Source organism: Lissotriton helveticus, chromosome 8 (assembly GCF_964261635.1).
Source record: "Lissotriton helveticus chromosome 8, aLisHel1.1, whole genome shotgun sequence".
NCBI classification, from domain to species: Eukaryota; Metazoa; Chordata; class Amphibia; order Caudata; family Salamandridae; genus Lissotriton; species Lissotriton helveticus.
In genome coordinates, this window is record NC_136069.1 from 1,098,916,453 (window position 1) to 1,098,932,317 (window position 15,865).

The 15,865-nt window shown below is 41.7% G+C and overlaps 1 protein-coding gene across 9 annotated transcripts in view; it reads right to left on the reverse strand.

Annotated features, from left to right (window-relative positions):
* The window catches only part of PNPLA4 (patatin like domain 4, phospholipase and triacylglycerol lipase), a 224,298-nt gene that overhangs the window by 14,697 nt on the left and 193,736 nt on the right, over positions 1–15,865 (reverse strand). For 5 of the 9 annotated variants that reach the window (XM_078657978.1, XM_078657976.1, XM_078657977.1 and 2 more), the window contains one exon: positions 1,205–1,228. The exons of the other annotated variants lie outside the window; for them this stretch is intronic. In XM_078657978.1, the coding sequence (XP_078514104.1) occupies positions 1,205–1,228 (24 nt within the window). The remainder of the gene's footprint in view (positions 1–1,204; positions 1,229–15,865) is intronic. 9 annotated transcript variants of the gene reach the window in all.

A 15,865-nucleotide genomic window follows, 5' to 3' on the forward strand; every position in this document is an offset into this window, starting at 1 on the left:
ATCCTGTTTTGGGACCCAGCTCCACATATGTGATGGGGAGGAGGTGTGACAAATAGGCACACAGAGGAAGGAGGCACAGGGAAGTAGATAAGTGAAAGAGTCAGGGATCTACCTGGATGATCTGCATAATAGGTAGTCAAGTTTGGGGGCAGAAGGAGTAAAACATGTGGGCTGCTAGTGTAAAATAAATATAGTTGTGTACCCAAAGAATCTGGGGCAATCAGTATCTATATTAACAGTGGTTTCTGAAGTCATTTAGTAAATACTTCTTTCAAAGATCAAATATTGCCACATAAGACACAGTCTATAAAAAGGAACACATTATTTCCAATGAAAGACATGCCGGATATACAGTGCTGTGAATCATTTTTAATAGTCAGAGCTTCATAAATTGATGCATAGAAGGACTGGGATAAAGCACTGCTTGGTGCTCACATGTGACACACAACAATTATAAACAATAAGTAACGGTGTAAATAAAAAACTTTGTACGGTTGACTCCAAATGCCCGGAGAAGGAGTCCTTTTTGACATGTGTCTCCTAATGTCAGAATGCATACATAACTACGAACATACGAAGAAAATGACTCATAGAGAGAAAGTCAACAGTGGCGGCAGCTACTAATAAAGGGTGGTGAGGTCGGTGCGCGGGGGCGGGTTAATAATATTTTTAAAAACGCACCTGACGCCGCTGGACGCCTCCTGTGTCGCGTCGCTCCTGCTGGCCTCTTCCTGGGCCCAGCAGCCCTTGGGCATACTCCCATCCAATCAGCCTGAGATGGCAGGAAAGATGCCCCGCTGTGGTCATGGAGTCTGTGGGGTTTCTCCAGTCCGGCTGCTGGATGCAGCCAGGCTGGAGAAACCTAAGTGCGTATGTGTGTTTTGGTCGGCCTGAGATGGCCGTACAAACATCTATGCATACTTAGGGAGTGCACAAACACTCCTCCTCACCCACATGCCCCGCCTCTCCAGGCACAAGCTGGCTCAGAGCCGGCAAACGAAAAATAAAACAATGATAGACTATTGTTATATTTTTCATTTGCTGGCTCTGCGCCAGGCAGTGGGGCAACGATCATCAGGACTGATTTTGTTTCAAAAGCACAAGAGAACAGTTTAAAAGGAAGAACGAAAGAGATAAATTAGGATAAGGTCAGGGGAATTAATCTCAGAAAATAAGACTTACTATATCTTGGCTTGGTACTTACATATAGGCCAGAGGTGCTAATGGGCTGAAAGAAATAGAGTAAACAAATCAGCAACTTATATATTTTTTTAAACTGAGGGTTGAAGCATTCTAATGGTGGCGATATAATGATATGGGATATTGTCTTTAAAATTGTTTCTTGAGAATGATTGTTTATACAATAACTACTTATTCTTGCATCCAATGTAAGTGTTGTGCAATTTTCATTATTCATTCTACTTATGTCATCTAACTTGGTTTGGATAGTTTATATGATATATTTCCTAATTCTATTGCTATTTAGATATAGTTGCATATGTACCACTAACATTTCTCTTAAGCTTCTAAAGGTGAGAGCCACAGAAAATACAGAATCTATTTACTAATTATAGGCCAGCTTGCTTGGGCTTTGTAGCAGCTCATTACAGCTCAAAGCAAGACTGTGGCATCTCTCTCTCCCTCTCTCTCTCATAGCTTAGCAACCATATTTCCTGCACCAAGTAACTAACTATGAGGTCGACATTTTAAACTGATTTCCTGGAATAGATGAAACTGAGGTGTTTCCATTTGCTAAACAAATACTGTTTTCACATTGGAACAGTCAAAGATGGCAGAGAGCAGAACGAGATTCCTAGTCAACTAGTCCAGTAGATTCGACAATCAGTTCACACATGAAGTGGAAGGAGCCCTAACTTTCTAGTAGTGAAGGAATGGGTGCTGAAACATTTTACCCCGATGCCGCATTAAGGAATACTTTTATGTTATCACAAAAAGTGATCAGGCACTCTTGCGCAGTGAGCAAGAGAGCACCATCTCTTCACTGCAGGTAAAGCGCACTTCCTATTGCTTTAAGGGCACTGATATTTGGGCTCTGTTAGACTCACAAGTCATATTGCTTATTTGGTAGATTTGCAATCAAAACCAGGGAAACAGAGCTCATTTATGTTTAGTTTACCAGGATAAAGCATGGGTTCAAATATATTGTGATTGCTTCCAGTCTTCAGCCTAGCAGATGAGGGGTAATACCTCGTAACCAGTCCCTGGATGCTTGTTTTCTGGTCCAGGGAGGACCTGGCCTGGCAGTTCAGCTGGACTGTTCACATGGCGATTAGGGTCACATCTTATTTGCATATGGCTGGGTCCAAACTGGGGTGGCTAGGTGAACAAAAGAACAATGGATCTAACCCAGATCTGTGACTGGGGTCGATTGTATGACAATGCTCAGCATTTCGTCCTTCATCTTTTTTTGTTGGTATAGTTGCCCTAAGTGGGAAGGGTATGCCCAGACATGGGTCCCATGCTCACTATGCCACTGGATCCAAGCTGCCTGGTAGATGAGGGGTGATGCCCCTCAACCAGTCCCTGGACCCTTGTTTTCCGGTCCAGGAAGGACCTTGTCTGGCAGTTCGGGCTGGACTGCTCTCATGGGGAGCAGGGTCATGACTGATTTGATATGGCTGGGTCTAAACTGGGAGAGCATGGTGAGAAAAAAAACGATGAATTTAACCCAGATTTGTGACTGAAGGTGAATGTTTGACATTGTTCATCATTCCGTCCGTCATCTTTTTATGTTGCTATAATTGACTTCAGTGGGACAGAATTTGTGTCAAACCCTAGAATCAATATGTGCACAGAAATGCATTGTGCAGGCTTCATTCCAAACGGAATATAGTCCTCAATTTGGAGTGAGCAGACACATACTTTTGTTTATGGGGAGCTGAGGCCTGAAACTATAGTGAGATAAGTTTTCAAATAACTCCCAAGGTTTTAATTCATTGAAATGGGTAATGGATTGTGGCGGTAGCTGCGACTTAAATCTGGTGTGTGCAGTCTTCATTACAGAGAGCATCAGAGTGCTGTATCTACAGGTAGGTCAGCACATATAACCATCACACTTAGCCATGAAGAAGGCAGTCACATGATTTCTTTACAATGTTAAGAACACTGGAAAAATTAAGCATTCTTAAAGAGTCAAAAGGTTTAGCAGTCTGTAGGACTCTTGCTATTTGAGGTGATGCATTGCTAGCGGAATGGTCAGGGACACAATATCACTCTATTATTCCCATTTCATTCACTTTGTACATGGGGTCAAGCACAGTTTACTTCTACTCTCTCCCCTGCTTCAGTTTTAATGACCAGGGGCTAGTAACAAAACATTTTTGGCTGTGCCAGTTCATCTAGGGTAGTATGTTATGGTAGTGCTTGTTGCAATCACATTTTACCGCTGTATTATGAAAACAGGATTCTGGAGATGGCAATTGTGACAAGAATGTTTGTGCACATTTGTTGTGTGACATTCGTTATAGGTGGGTGATATGTTCTGTTGTATTTTCGGTGCTGCTATGTTTGTGTGCAGCATTAATGCAATGCAACTTTGTTGTGTTGTACTGGGGTTGTGGCGTTGCATTCTATTTTTACTGTTTTGATGAGATATGCCATGTTATGTTTTAATTGTGTCTTACATTGATATGTGGATTGTGCTATATTCAGTTCTTTACTTGAGATATGTCAACAAATGCTGCTATATTTCAAGCCAAAAGGAGCAAATGCCTTAAAAGTTCCTATAACAAACAACTACTTAGATGGTAAAATAGTGCTGTCGCAGCTCTTCAACCATTTAAGACACCAGTTAGTCCAAAACTGTGCACAGACTTAGGGCCACATTTCTGAAGCCCTTGCGTCATGCACGTGTCACAAAGTAACACAAGGGCTTAAGTAAGATTTACTAAGCCATGCAAAGACACCTTGCATTGCTCTGCATGGCTTAGTAAATCAAGAGTAACACACGGTAGTGCAAATTGCTGCGATGCGTTACACTGCATTAGGCAGATGTTCAATGAGTTGAGCTTGGGTTTTCCCATGCATCCCCCATGGATTTCGACACAATCCCAGATGTACTAAGGGTAGTGAACCGGCGATTGTGTCAAAATGGTACATCTTCCTAACAGAGAAATATCTTCTTTTCCTCTCGTTATTTCCTCCTTCTATTTGTATTGCATTCTGCAGCACACATAGAAACAGTAAAATGCCCCTTCCTGCACAAAAATAATCCTGCCTGTAACGCAGGCACGCCTGCAACACGGTGTATGGGTGCCTGCTTTGGCGCTAGGCAGCACACAGTGCGTCGGCAAAGGCAGGGATCAGGACTGCATCATATATTAGTAGATTAGGAGCATTCCTGCTCTCTCCCTGTCACGCACACAGAAAGTTGTCTTGCTGCGTTGCATTCCATTCCACTAAATCTGACCCTCAGTCATAACTCAACGTCCTAGTGTTTGCTTTATGTGATATGGGCCTAAAAGACTGCAGTGTTGATTATCACTTCATTATTTTGTCATTTTTACACTTTAGCACTGTCTGTGCGAAGGTTTCACTTCATTAGTACCAGTTTCACATCTCAAAACAGCTGTAAGTAACTGAAAAGTGACCATTCAACGTTTGCGATGGACCTGTCACTGCACGGAAGCATGTGTTGCACCATTTTTAGTACATTTTAATCTGTTTCAGCTGAAAATAAAATGTGTTTTTTGTTAAAACCTGCAGAATATGGAGCAGATGATGGATTATGTGGCAAAAGCGAAAAATGTATAATTATGCTGAAAACGAAGCAGCCACAAAATAGCATAGATCCCTGGCCACAGAATCTCATAATTCCAGTCGCCTTGTGTACAGGGAGAGTTAACAGAAATACTGTAAGATGTCAATTTGTTTCTAATTCTCCAAAATTTAAAATACCTGTAAATGAATGGTACACATATTTCAACATACACCAGCAGTTATGGAAGCACAAATGAAGTACATTTTGTTTTATAATCTGAAGTGTGATCGAAACAAAGATTTTTGTAGGATCAAAATAAATCTAACCCTATGTGTGGCACTGAAGAGCTTGCCTATATGGGCAGCAAGCTACACCATAGGGTGGTGTGTTGTTAGAAGGGTGTTGTCTTTGCTTTGTGAACCAATGTGGCAATTATTTCTATGTTGTGCGTGATGACCACCGATGTGCGGTTATAATGTAATGGGATGCAATGTGTAGCAGTGTGGTGGATGATGAGGTGTGGAAGACACAGATACACAGTTTATGATTTTCCAGTACGCTGGCAGCTTTGAACAGCTCTGCAGGCCCCATTATGGAATTTTTTTACGACAGCCATATTATAGTCTGCTTAGCTGGTTACTGCACTGGGTTGTTCAATCAGACATTTTGGGGCAGATTGACTTACTTTTCACAAAACTCAGCAAGGTAACTTGCTGCACTGCATTGCATGAAAGGCAGAGAGCAGAAATGTGGCATATTTACAAAGATATGTCACATTTCTGCTGTCTCCTAGCGCTGGCCCACTGTATGTACCAATGCAGGCACCCTTTCACCATGGTGCAAGGGTGCCTGCGATACAGGCTGGGTTTGTTACTATGTAGGGAGGGGCACCTTCCTGCACAAAAACAATCTTTAGAGGCATCTTCGTCTTTCTATATGTGCTGCAGAATGCAGCACACAAAATAAATCGGGAAGTAAAAAGGAGAAATAAAGATATTTCTCCTCATCATGCCTAACTGTGGATGGCATAGCATTTGGACACATTCCCAGGTTTACTAGCTTTAATAAATCAGAGGAAGCACAAAATCCACTGGCGAGGCACAGGTCAACTTACCTTTTTAGCCAAAGTAGTTTGCTGGTTGGGTTGTTCCCAATCTGTGGACTGTAAGCTAAAGATTGAGTTTGAGGGTACAACTGTTTTTCCAGGTTCTGTTGTGGTGTATTTTTCATATTATGAATGAGGGTGTGCCAAGGCATAGGATGTTGGCTTAGTCAAGCTTGAAGATTACCAGTGCGGTAATGGCAAGCATTTTCTTTTGGTATCCAAGATATGAGAGGAAGCAATATAGTTTTTTCATTGTGTAGAAGGCCCACTGTTTTATGTTGTTAATGTGGTATGAAATATAGGTCTGAATCGATGGTTACTCCTATGTTTCTGATTTCTCTTGACATTGGTGGAGGGGCTTCATGTTCCTTAGGCCATATGGCAGTAGGCTGGTATTTATGTCATTGTGTGTAGATCATAAGCTCTGTCTTATCGGTAATTAGCTTCAGAAGGTAATTAATCATCCATGTGTTTATGGCCCGAAGTCAGTCATCAAGTTTTAAATTGTAGAGGTTTTCCAGACCATCCAATTAAAAAAAATTATTTGAGTGTCAGCTACATAGTGGTAACAGGCGAGCTTGAATGATTTAATCAGGTTTGGTAAGGATGTTAGGTAGATGTTGAACAGTAGAGGGGATATGATAGACCCCTGTGGGACACCACAGTGTTGTGCGCGAGGAACTGATTTGAAAGGTGGTATCAACACTAGTTTGCTGTGGCAGCTGAGAGGCTAATAATGAATTGGCAGGCCCCAACCTACATCTGACTATTAATAAGTATATTGTGGCCAGGCCTGAAGCTATCCATCTTGCCTTTATGAACTTACCGTCTGCATTCGACAGGGTCAACCGGGTAAAACTGTGGACTCTGGTACTTACATTGGGGATTGATCCTAACATTGTGCACCTGTTGCGTGACTTGCATGCCTCAACCTCAGGCTTGGTCAGATATTCTCAGGGGGGCCTGCACACGAGCATTTGGCATGAACAGAGGGGTGCAGCAAGGTTGCATCCTTGCCCCCTTTCTGCTTATTTTACAGATAAATGGTTTGAAGTAGGCTCTTCTGTCGGTGGGAGCCGATTGTGCGAGGGTGGGCACCAGGCCACTACGTGCATTACTTTGTCCAGACGATGCGTTCCTGATGGCAAGGACTGCACTGGGGCTACAACTCTCGGTGGATAAGTTTGTTAATTTTATGGTGACTCCGGATTTGGCAGTCAATTTCCCAAAACACGTGTGATAGTTGCGGGTCCCAGAAATACCTGTTTGAAAATATTCAAGGTGGGATCTCATATACTAACTAATGTTTCAACATTTCCATACCTGGGGTTATTGTTTGACCACCAGAGAAAACGGAAACCACTGGTGGAATCAAAAAATACTGGAGCTTTTAAAGACATCAACTGCCATTCAGGGATTTGCACAGTGCTTGGGGTCCTACCCTCCTCAAGTAGTAATTTGTTGGATTAAAATATGGGCAGGCAGCAAATTACAGATAAATAAGCTGATCTTGAGAGACTGCCTGTCAATGGTGCATGCCACGAAGATCCCATGGATTGCATACATTAAAGAAGGTCTGAGAAACTCGGGGAGGGAGGACTGATTTCTGGGTCCATGAGTCTTGCTGAGATAACAGGCGCCAAACACACTTCCTTTCATCAAACGGCACTTAGCAGGGAGCAGGTGGAGATCTTGAAACCTATGGTTAGAGGCTTCCTGCTCCTTAAAACTGTACCTGGGTTAGAGCCATCTTTATGCAACCTGGAGAATGACATGAAAAGATTCTTATTGGCCAGATTTATACTTATTATGATACACCATCTTCTGGCAGTTCCAAAGGGCTGGAGCCGCCTGGGCACTGGAGGTCCCTGTGGCTGCGACTTAAATTTTACTAAGGATACCCTTCATTTTATTCTGTTCGACTGATATTTTACAGGCTTGAGGAATATATATATTAAACCTCTATTGGGAATTTTGAATTTTAAACAAGCGTGCCCGGCCCCATTGTTTATTAAACTTTTATCTGATACCAATGTTATTTTTAATGTGTGTTGTTTCCTTAGAGCTGCCACAAGAGCAAGAGACTCCATGTCTGAGTTATAGTTTAATTGCTGTTGTCCCTTTTATATCATGTGAGCTGCTGTGTGACTATGTTCCATTCCTGTTGTTGGAACGTTTGTGCACCATTTACTTATTTTACTTGCTTTTATAGAATGTAGTATTTTAGTGTTTTTGTATTTTGTATTTATTAACAGAATTTATTTTGTTTGTGCTTTTATGGTTACAATTGAATCAAATAAAGTCTATCTGAAAAATTGGGATTAGCTGAACTCTCTTTTCACCTTTCACATATGGTATGTCAAATAAAGAATTTGCTGTATGAAGGGATTGCACATCTGTACAGGACATTGTGTCATGTTGTTCTTAAGCCAGTAACTTTCATGACATTTCCTATTGCTGTTATATAAGTGCTTGCCACTACCCAAACCTACCAGTAATCCAGAAGCAATCTTTAATCAGGAAACTCCTGATTCCAATATGGGGACACTGATTTGATTAGCCTGTTGTGCTAGGGCAGAGTTATCACAAGTCAAGTACGATTTATATTGTATTGACATTGCTCCAGCCTATTGTGAAATATAACCTGGTGCGATATGGTATCTGCTCTACAGACTGTTATTTTGTTTGCAGAAGTCAGATAGTTTGTTATGTTAATGTGCTTGTTGCATAGGAATGAAAATACCCTAACTAGCAGTAGTGTGAAGCTGAAATGACCCGATATATCCTGCCATGTCACAAAGGGATTCAATAACAGTCTATCTTTCATAAATGTTTTAATGTCTAGGTAACCCTGCCAGGGTCAACACATTGAGTATACATCTCCTTGAACCAAACATTTTGGGAATCATAATCAGGGTATCCGAGGCTGAAAGCGATTATATAATAATTGACATCTCCAGACATCTCCACAGACCATCAACTAACATTTTGGGATTTTTTTTATATTGTTTTTTAAGACCTGTGTACTTTGAATCTGCTTTTTGAAATTGAGTATTGACTGCTTTGAAATTCTGCTTTATCTAATGTATGATCATAGCAAATGCACTGTTGTTATGAGGTCTTATGTAATTAATGTACTAAATACATATTATTTGGTGAACATTTGTGGTTGTGGTTTTATTGGAAGAAGTGTGGGAACACTGGATGGCAGGAATTTTATGGATCCTCACAGATTTTGGAATTTTCCTTCAGAGAAATATGAGGAAAATCTGCGATTTAGTCAAAGTTTGGTGTTTGAAGGGCATTATGGTTAAGAAAACGTTTTGGGATCCACGCAAACTACACCACCTCCAGACTTCACTAATTGCCTTGTTTTCAGAAATGCCTGGGCCTGGCAGGTTTCCCTCAGTGCAGACTGAGCCCTGGCCTAAATACCACAGCTACCCACATTGCCAGATTTAATCAATTTGCAAGGCAAAATCTAGATCTTTCCTTTTGTCTTAGGGAGCTTTTTCTTTCATGGGCGAAAGGTCAGTCACATAAGCGGGATACTACTGTTATCGGGAGAAGTGTAGGAACGCTGTGTGGTAGGGCATTTGTGGATTCATACAGAATCCATTAGTGTGAACTGCTCTCACGTTAGTGGCGCTGTGTAATGTCAGTTTGCACAGTATGCTGCACAAAACAGTTTTTACCTGACACATTTTCCTTTCAAGTACTGTGGATGACCCACTAAAGTCCAGCACACTGTGAAAGTAGTATGGTGGATGTCGACGTGTCGTCAACTGCCCTAAAGCAGTTAGAACCCACCCAATCTATGCAGTCTGATGTCCTGTCTAACAAGAATTGACAACAAGCTGCAGGGATATGAAGGTCACATTGCACTAACTTCTTTGTTCCATGATCGTATGGTATTTCTTCAGTTCCAAGAGGACCCCAGGATCGTAAGCTTCAGGGACTGGGAAACAGCAAAAAGCATTGTGGTCAAAGAAATGTGGCAGGTGCTGCTCATGGCCATACACAGCCAAGGGAACGTTTCAGTTGTCATACATAGACTATGTAGAGGAGTGCTAGAGAGAGAATAAAAAATATTGATACGTACAAAGGAGATAAAAGGAAATATAGAGACAAGAGGTTCTAGAAAAAGAGAGATTAAGAGAAAAGAGAGTAAGTAGAAAACGCATGAGACCAGGAGAGACTGGAATGGGAAGATAGATACAGCAGTAAACTGAAATTGACAGTGAGGAAAAGTTTGAGAGAAAAAGCGGGAGCAGAGATTGAGTGTGAATAGAGAAAGTAAGAGAGAGCCTAAATGAGCAACATTAGATCTAGGTGCCTGCAGATTAATGGTGAGTGGATGATTTAAGTAGAATGTTTGGCTTATTTTGGCCAATACAATTGGCCCAATGTAATTTCAAAGCACAATTGTGCACATTATGTTCTAAGAGGGATCTTAGTGGAAGATCCAAAAATCACTTTGAATAGTGGTCTTTAAACTCCTAATAAGGTCTAATCGTTGTTACTTGATCCAAGTTGCTTTTTGCTAATTACTTAACAATAGAACCCCTTTGTTAACTGTTACTATATGCTCTTGATGAGAAGTTCTGATGCTTTCTCTTTCAATACATATCAGCCATGTGTACATTTGCAGGTGTAGTCGCTGGAAAGTACAACTTACTGGCTAAGAAGTTAAAGTTCTATTAAGGAAGTGATTTGAGTTTGTAATGTACATTTAATTATGGCAGTCTCCTAAATGCTTCATAACATGATGCTTGACTTTTATCTGCACCTGTAGTAATGCATAACAATCACTCTGCAATAAAATATTTCCCATTTCTAGTACACATGGCAAGCGTAAATGTGTTCTACTTTCAACAACTAGAAATACCCATGCTCATCCAAGCATTGTCAGCCACATAGAGGGTGATACCTTCAGGACTCTAAGCAAGAAGTCTACTGCACCTAGAAAATGTCCATAATTCTGGAGGTGGAGGACTCTGCACCATCCATATGGGAGATACCATGGAAGAAGCATCAAACAGAGATATTATCACAGAATATGTTCCTAATTTCAAACTGTGAAATCACCACTCAGGGCATTAGGCAATGCTGCATCTAGTATCCTTAGTCAGGCCACAGGCCTCAAATGGACCCATCCCAGGCTTGCACAATCATCTATACTTTGTTATGTTATGTTAAAGTTTGTAATAGAGCGCACATACACCGATTGGTTTCTTGGCGCTGACTTAAAGTGATGCTGGAGCTCCATATATTTAGTTGCCTGCAGAATCTAGCTATAGGCTTGGATAAATAGCCAATTCTTAAGAAGCCTACGGAATCTAGGGAATTCGGTGCAGGTTCTGATGTCCAAAGGAGGAGTGTTCCAAAAGCTAGGTGCCTGTACTGCATACCTGCAACCACCTAATTGTTTCCGTTTATGGGAAGGGATGGTTAAAAAAGTTCTTATGAGCAGAGCTTAGGCTCCGTGCAGGTAAGTATTTCTGAACAATTCTGGATATGAATTCTGGGCTATCACCTTGCAAGGCCTTAAAGATGAGGCAAACAACTTTGAATGAACATGTTTGTGGGACTGTACCATACCTACCTATCTTGCTGGTCGATTTCTAACAAAGGTCTCCTTCTATACAACACTTTTCGCAAAACCTGCCTGTAACTACGAGGGGTGTATGCCAATGTCAGAGCCTGTTTCAAGCACAAGTAGTTTGATTGGTGTTTTTGATCTAATGTAATTGAACTATTCAACTTTTGTAACAATCTTACCATGAATTTCATCGGGGAACCTTCCCAACTTCCAATGGAAAATGGCATTTCATTTTCACCTTTGCCTCATCTCTAAAGTGTTTAAAACACACTGTTTGACACTAATTTCTCAGCTCTCTGTGAGGTGATTTTAAATTAGTGGGCAGTCAACTAAAACTTCACTTACAAAATGGTTCGGAATTAGGAAAATCCATGCTTTATGAAGCGGATGAAATTTCCTACCTTTCTGTGAGGAAAGGTTTATCCTTTTGGGCTTTCCAGGTGTGATCATTTCCTGATGCAGAATGTCCCAGGTAGGACATACTGCAGCAAAATAATTTTGAGTGTGGAGGTTGGACTTTCACCAGCTGTGGGAAGGGGTGTGGAAGGGAGATTTCTGAGCTGAGGCCAGCTTATTTCTTTTTTTAAAGAACAAAAAAAGATATTGCTAAGTTTTATATTGCACAAAACGTGCACAGTTTAGAAATTCCAGAGTTGTGATACAGCCTACTTTACATTCTTCTACTTTATATCTCATCGAACTGATAGGATTTAAAGTTGGATTGTGAAAAGTTGATTGAGTGTGTTTTAATATGTACCTTAGAAAATCCACATATTCCTTCACATAGAATCACACGGTGTTCACCTTAATACTGAAACCAGAATATAGATGGCACAGAACATCAAGGACAAAGTATCAAAAATATTGACAGGTAAATAAGTATAGCTTTCTACACCGTACTCCGCTTATATGTACCTATGTGATATATATACTGTCAAGGTATGTAGATGATGAGTTAGGAGTAGTAAATCTATACTTCCCTATAGGCATTTGCCTTTAAATATTCTATCCTGAATGTTCTTGTATCACAATATTCTGGGGGCTGGTATTTAGTAGTGCAACCAATATTTGGGAAAGAATGCACCTAAAGATTACAACTTTAACGTTTGCTCATACCTGGGGGCCATGCCCCCACAAATTCTGGCTACAAGCCTATATGCAGAACGTTATTTCAGTCAGAGAAAGTGAAACAATTTTCTCTGCTAAACCAGATGACTATCCCATAGGTTTTGCCGGCAGACATCAGAAGCGCCCCCTCCTTGAACACCTTCAGGAAGACCCTAAAGACCTGGGTCTTCGGCTAAATAGATCTGCGCCCCCCAGCGCTTTGAGACCCTCACGGGTGAGTAGCGCGCTTACAATTCCTCGATTGATTGATTGATTGAAAAAGGTAAATGTTTTACACAATGCACCTCTGAAATGTCTGTTTGAACCTCATAGAATGGATATGCTTTATTCATTAGGGAGAAAACTGCCCGGATGTCAAGTAGGAGAAATAATGACACCTATAAAACATGCATATGGGTCTGACACATGTGAGAGACCATTCTATAATTAGATAAATTAGTTTCAACGAGTGGACTTGACTGGTGTGCAGCGTGCATAAACACTGGTAAGCACGACTTTAGAGAATCTCCCAAGTTGCTCTGTGAACTATTGCTCTACACTAATCAGCAGGCCACAAGCGTTCTAGGAATTTCGAACTGGTAATGAGCTAGGTTATCATTACAAGAGCACACGTGCCTGATCCACCCTCTGGAGACAGAGATTAAATCTTCAGTAATGAGATACATAAGAGAAATGATTTGAGGCAGCAACCCTGTTTCTACTGAAAGGATTATCATTTTTACGCTATTAAATACAAAAATAGGAACATGAGTGCTTTTCACAGTGAAACGTTTTACCTATGGAAACACACAATAAAATCACAGAAACACTGCTTCCTAATATTAAAATAGTCCATATAAAGTACAAATATAATCGATTCAGAAATTACCACTGTAATTATTTTAAGTCTAAATAAACACAGCATTAGCTTATTAGCATACAAATGTCAGCCCATGCTTCGCCATTTGTTGCTGCAGCTGCCATTCACATATTGAACTTACTCATTCATCATTAACTCATCAACCCACTCAGTAACCACTGTATCCGTCTATGCACTCAGGAACACAACAAGATGATGGGCGGAATGTTGAAACTTTTCACACCCTCACCTCAGACACAGATCTAGGTTAAATCCATCATTCTTTAGCTCACCAAGGAACACCAATTCGGACCCAGCCATACGCAAATCAATTTTGACCCTGCTCCTCCTGGGAACAGTGCAGCCAAAACTGCCAAGCCAGGTCCTCCCTGGACCAAAACAAGCATCCTGGGGCCGGTTTCGGGCTATCACCCCTCCCGAGCCAGGCTAGCTAGAATTCAGAGGCATTTCGAGTTGGAACCCACGTCTGGGTATAGCCGGCGCACTTAGGACAAGAAAGCAAAAGACACACAAATGATGGATGGAATGCGGAACAGATCAAACATTCACTCGCAGTCAAGAGTTCTGGGTAAAATCCATTGTTCTTTTTCAAACCATTCCACCCCAGTTTAGACCCAGTTATATGCAAATAAGTCTTGACCGTGCTCCCCATGGGAACAGTCCGACTCGAACTGCCAGGCTAGGTCCTACCTGGTCCGGATACAAGCACCCTGGGACCAGTTTCGGGGTATCACCCCTCATCAGCCAGGCTAGCTTGAATCCGGCGCCACAGCGAGCAAGGGACCCACATCTGGGCATACCCTGGCCACTTAGGACGAACATAGCAACACAACAAGATGATGGGCGGAGTGCCGAAACTTTCAAATACTCACATCCAGTCACAGATCTGGGTTAAATCCATCATTCTTTAGTTCACCGTGCCACCCCAGTTCAGATCCAGCCATATACAAATCAATCATGACCCTGGTCCTCATGGGAACAGTCCAACCAAAACTGCCATGCCAGGTCCTCCCTGGACCAAAATCAAGCATCCTGGGGCCGGTTTCGGGGTATCACCTCTCACCAAGCAAGCTAGCTTAAATCCAGTGGCACAATGAGCCTGGGACCCACTTCTGGGTTTACCAGGCGCACTAGGGCAAGAAAGCAAAAGACACACAAATGATAGTCCGAATAGGGAACAAATCAAACACTCACCCCCAGTCACAGATCTGGGTTAAACCCATTGTTCTTTTGCTCACCATGCCACCACAGTTCGGACCAAGCCATATGCAAATCTTGACCCTGCTCCCCATGGGAACAGTCCAGCACAAACTGCCAAACTAGGTCCTCCATGGACCGAACACAAGCATCCTAGGACCGGTTTGGGCGTTTCACCCCTCATCAGCTGGGTCTGAACTGGGGTAACGAAGTGAGCTAAAGAATGATGATGGATTCATCACAGATCTGTGACTGGGGGTGAGGGTCGGAAAAGTTTCAGCGCTCCGTCCATCATCTCCTTGTGTTTGCTTTGCTCAACTAAGTTGGCAGGGTATGCTCAGATGTGGGTCCCTTACTCACTTTGCCACTGCAATCAACCAAGTCTGACTGATGAGGGGTGTTACCCTGAAACCGGTCCCAGGATGCTTGTTTACGGTCCAGGAACGACCTGGCTTGGCAGTTTGGGCTGGTATGTTCCCATGAGGAACAGGGTGAATCCTGATTTGCATATGGCTTGGTCTAAACTGGGGTGGCGAAGTGAGCTAAAGAATGATGATGGATTTAACCCTGATTTTTGGCTGGGGGTTAGTGTTCCAGTGCTCAATCCATCATCTCCTTGCGTTTCATTTTCTAAAGTCAACTTAATATTAAAAGTTACCTTTAATCTGGCTTCAGCTGGGAACCTGGTTTGATGTAACATTTAATGTAATACCTCAGAGTACTGTTTTGGTGATCCCCAATGGAAGTTAGCAATTAGCTTGTAGGCTAGTATAACTCAATGTTAGCCAATGTGACCACAAGCCTTGCCACAGTGAAAAAGATTTCTCCCTGCCAGGACATGTCAAAGATACAAGAAACATATCTTCCTTTTTTATATTTAGCACCCTGCTGTGTGGGATACTAAGACTTTCCTTAGGGGTGACTTATGAATACCAAGTTGGGTTGGCAATTTCAAATCTGCCCCACTAAGTTGAAATAGCAGATCTAGATCCATATTTTCATCTTGTCACTGTAGTGGTGGCACAATAAGTGCTGCAGTCAACTAGAAGCCTTTAGCTTAATATCCCTTGTCATTTTGCATTGTTTCAAGGCCTATCTCTCCATTGACTAACACTGGGTTACCTTATTACATTTGATAATTGATAACGTTGGATTGGAGCAGATAGAGATATGCTACTGCTGCTCAAATTAATTGTGATTTAAAATGCTCTTTATTGGTAAGATTTGATGTTAAGACTCGATTCTGAAAATGCC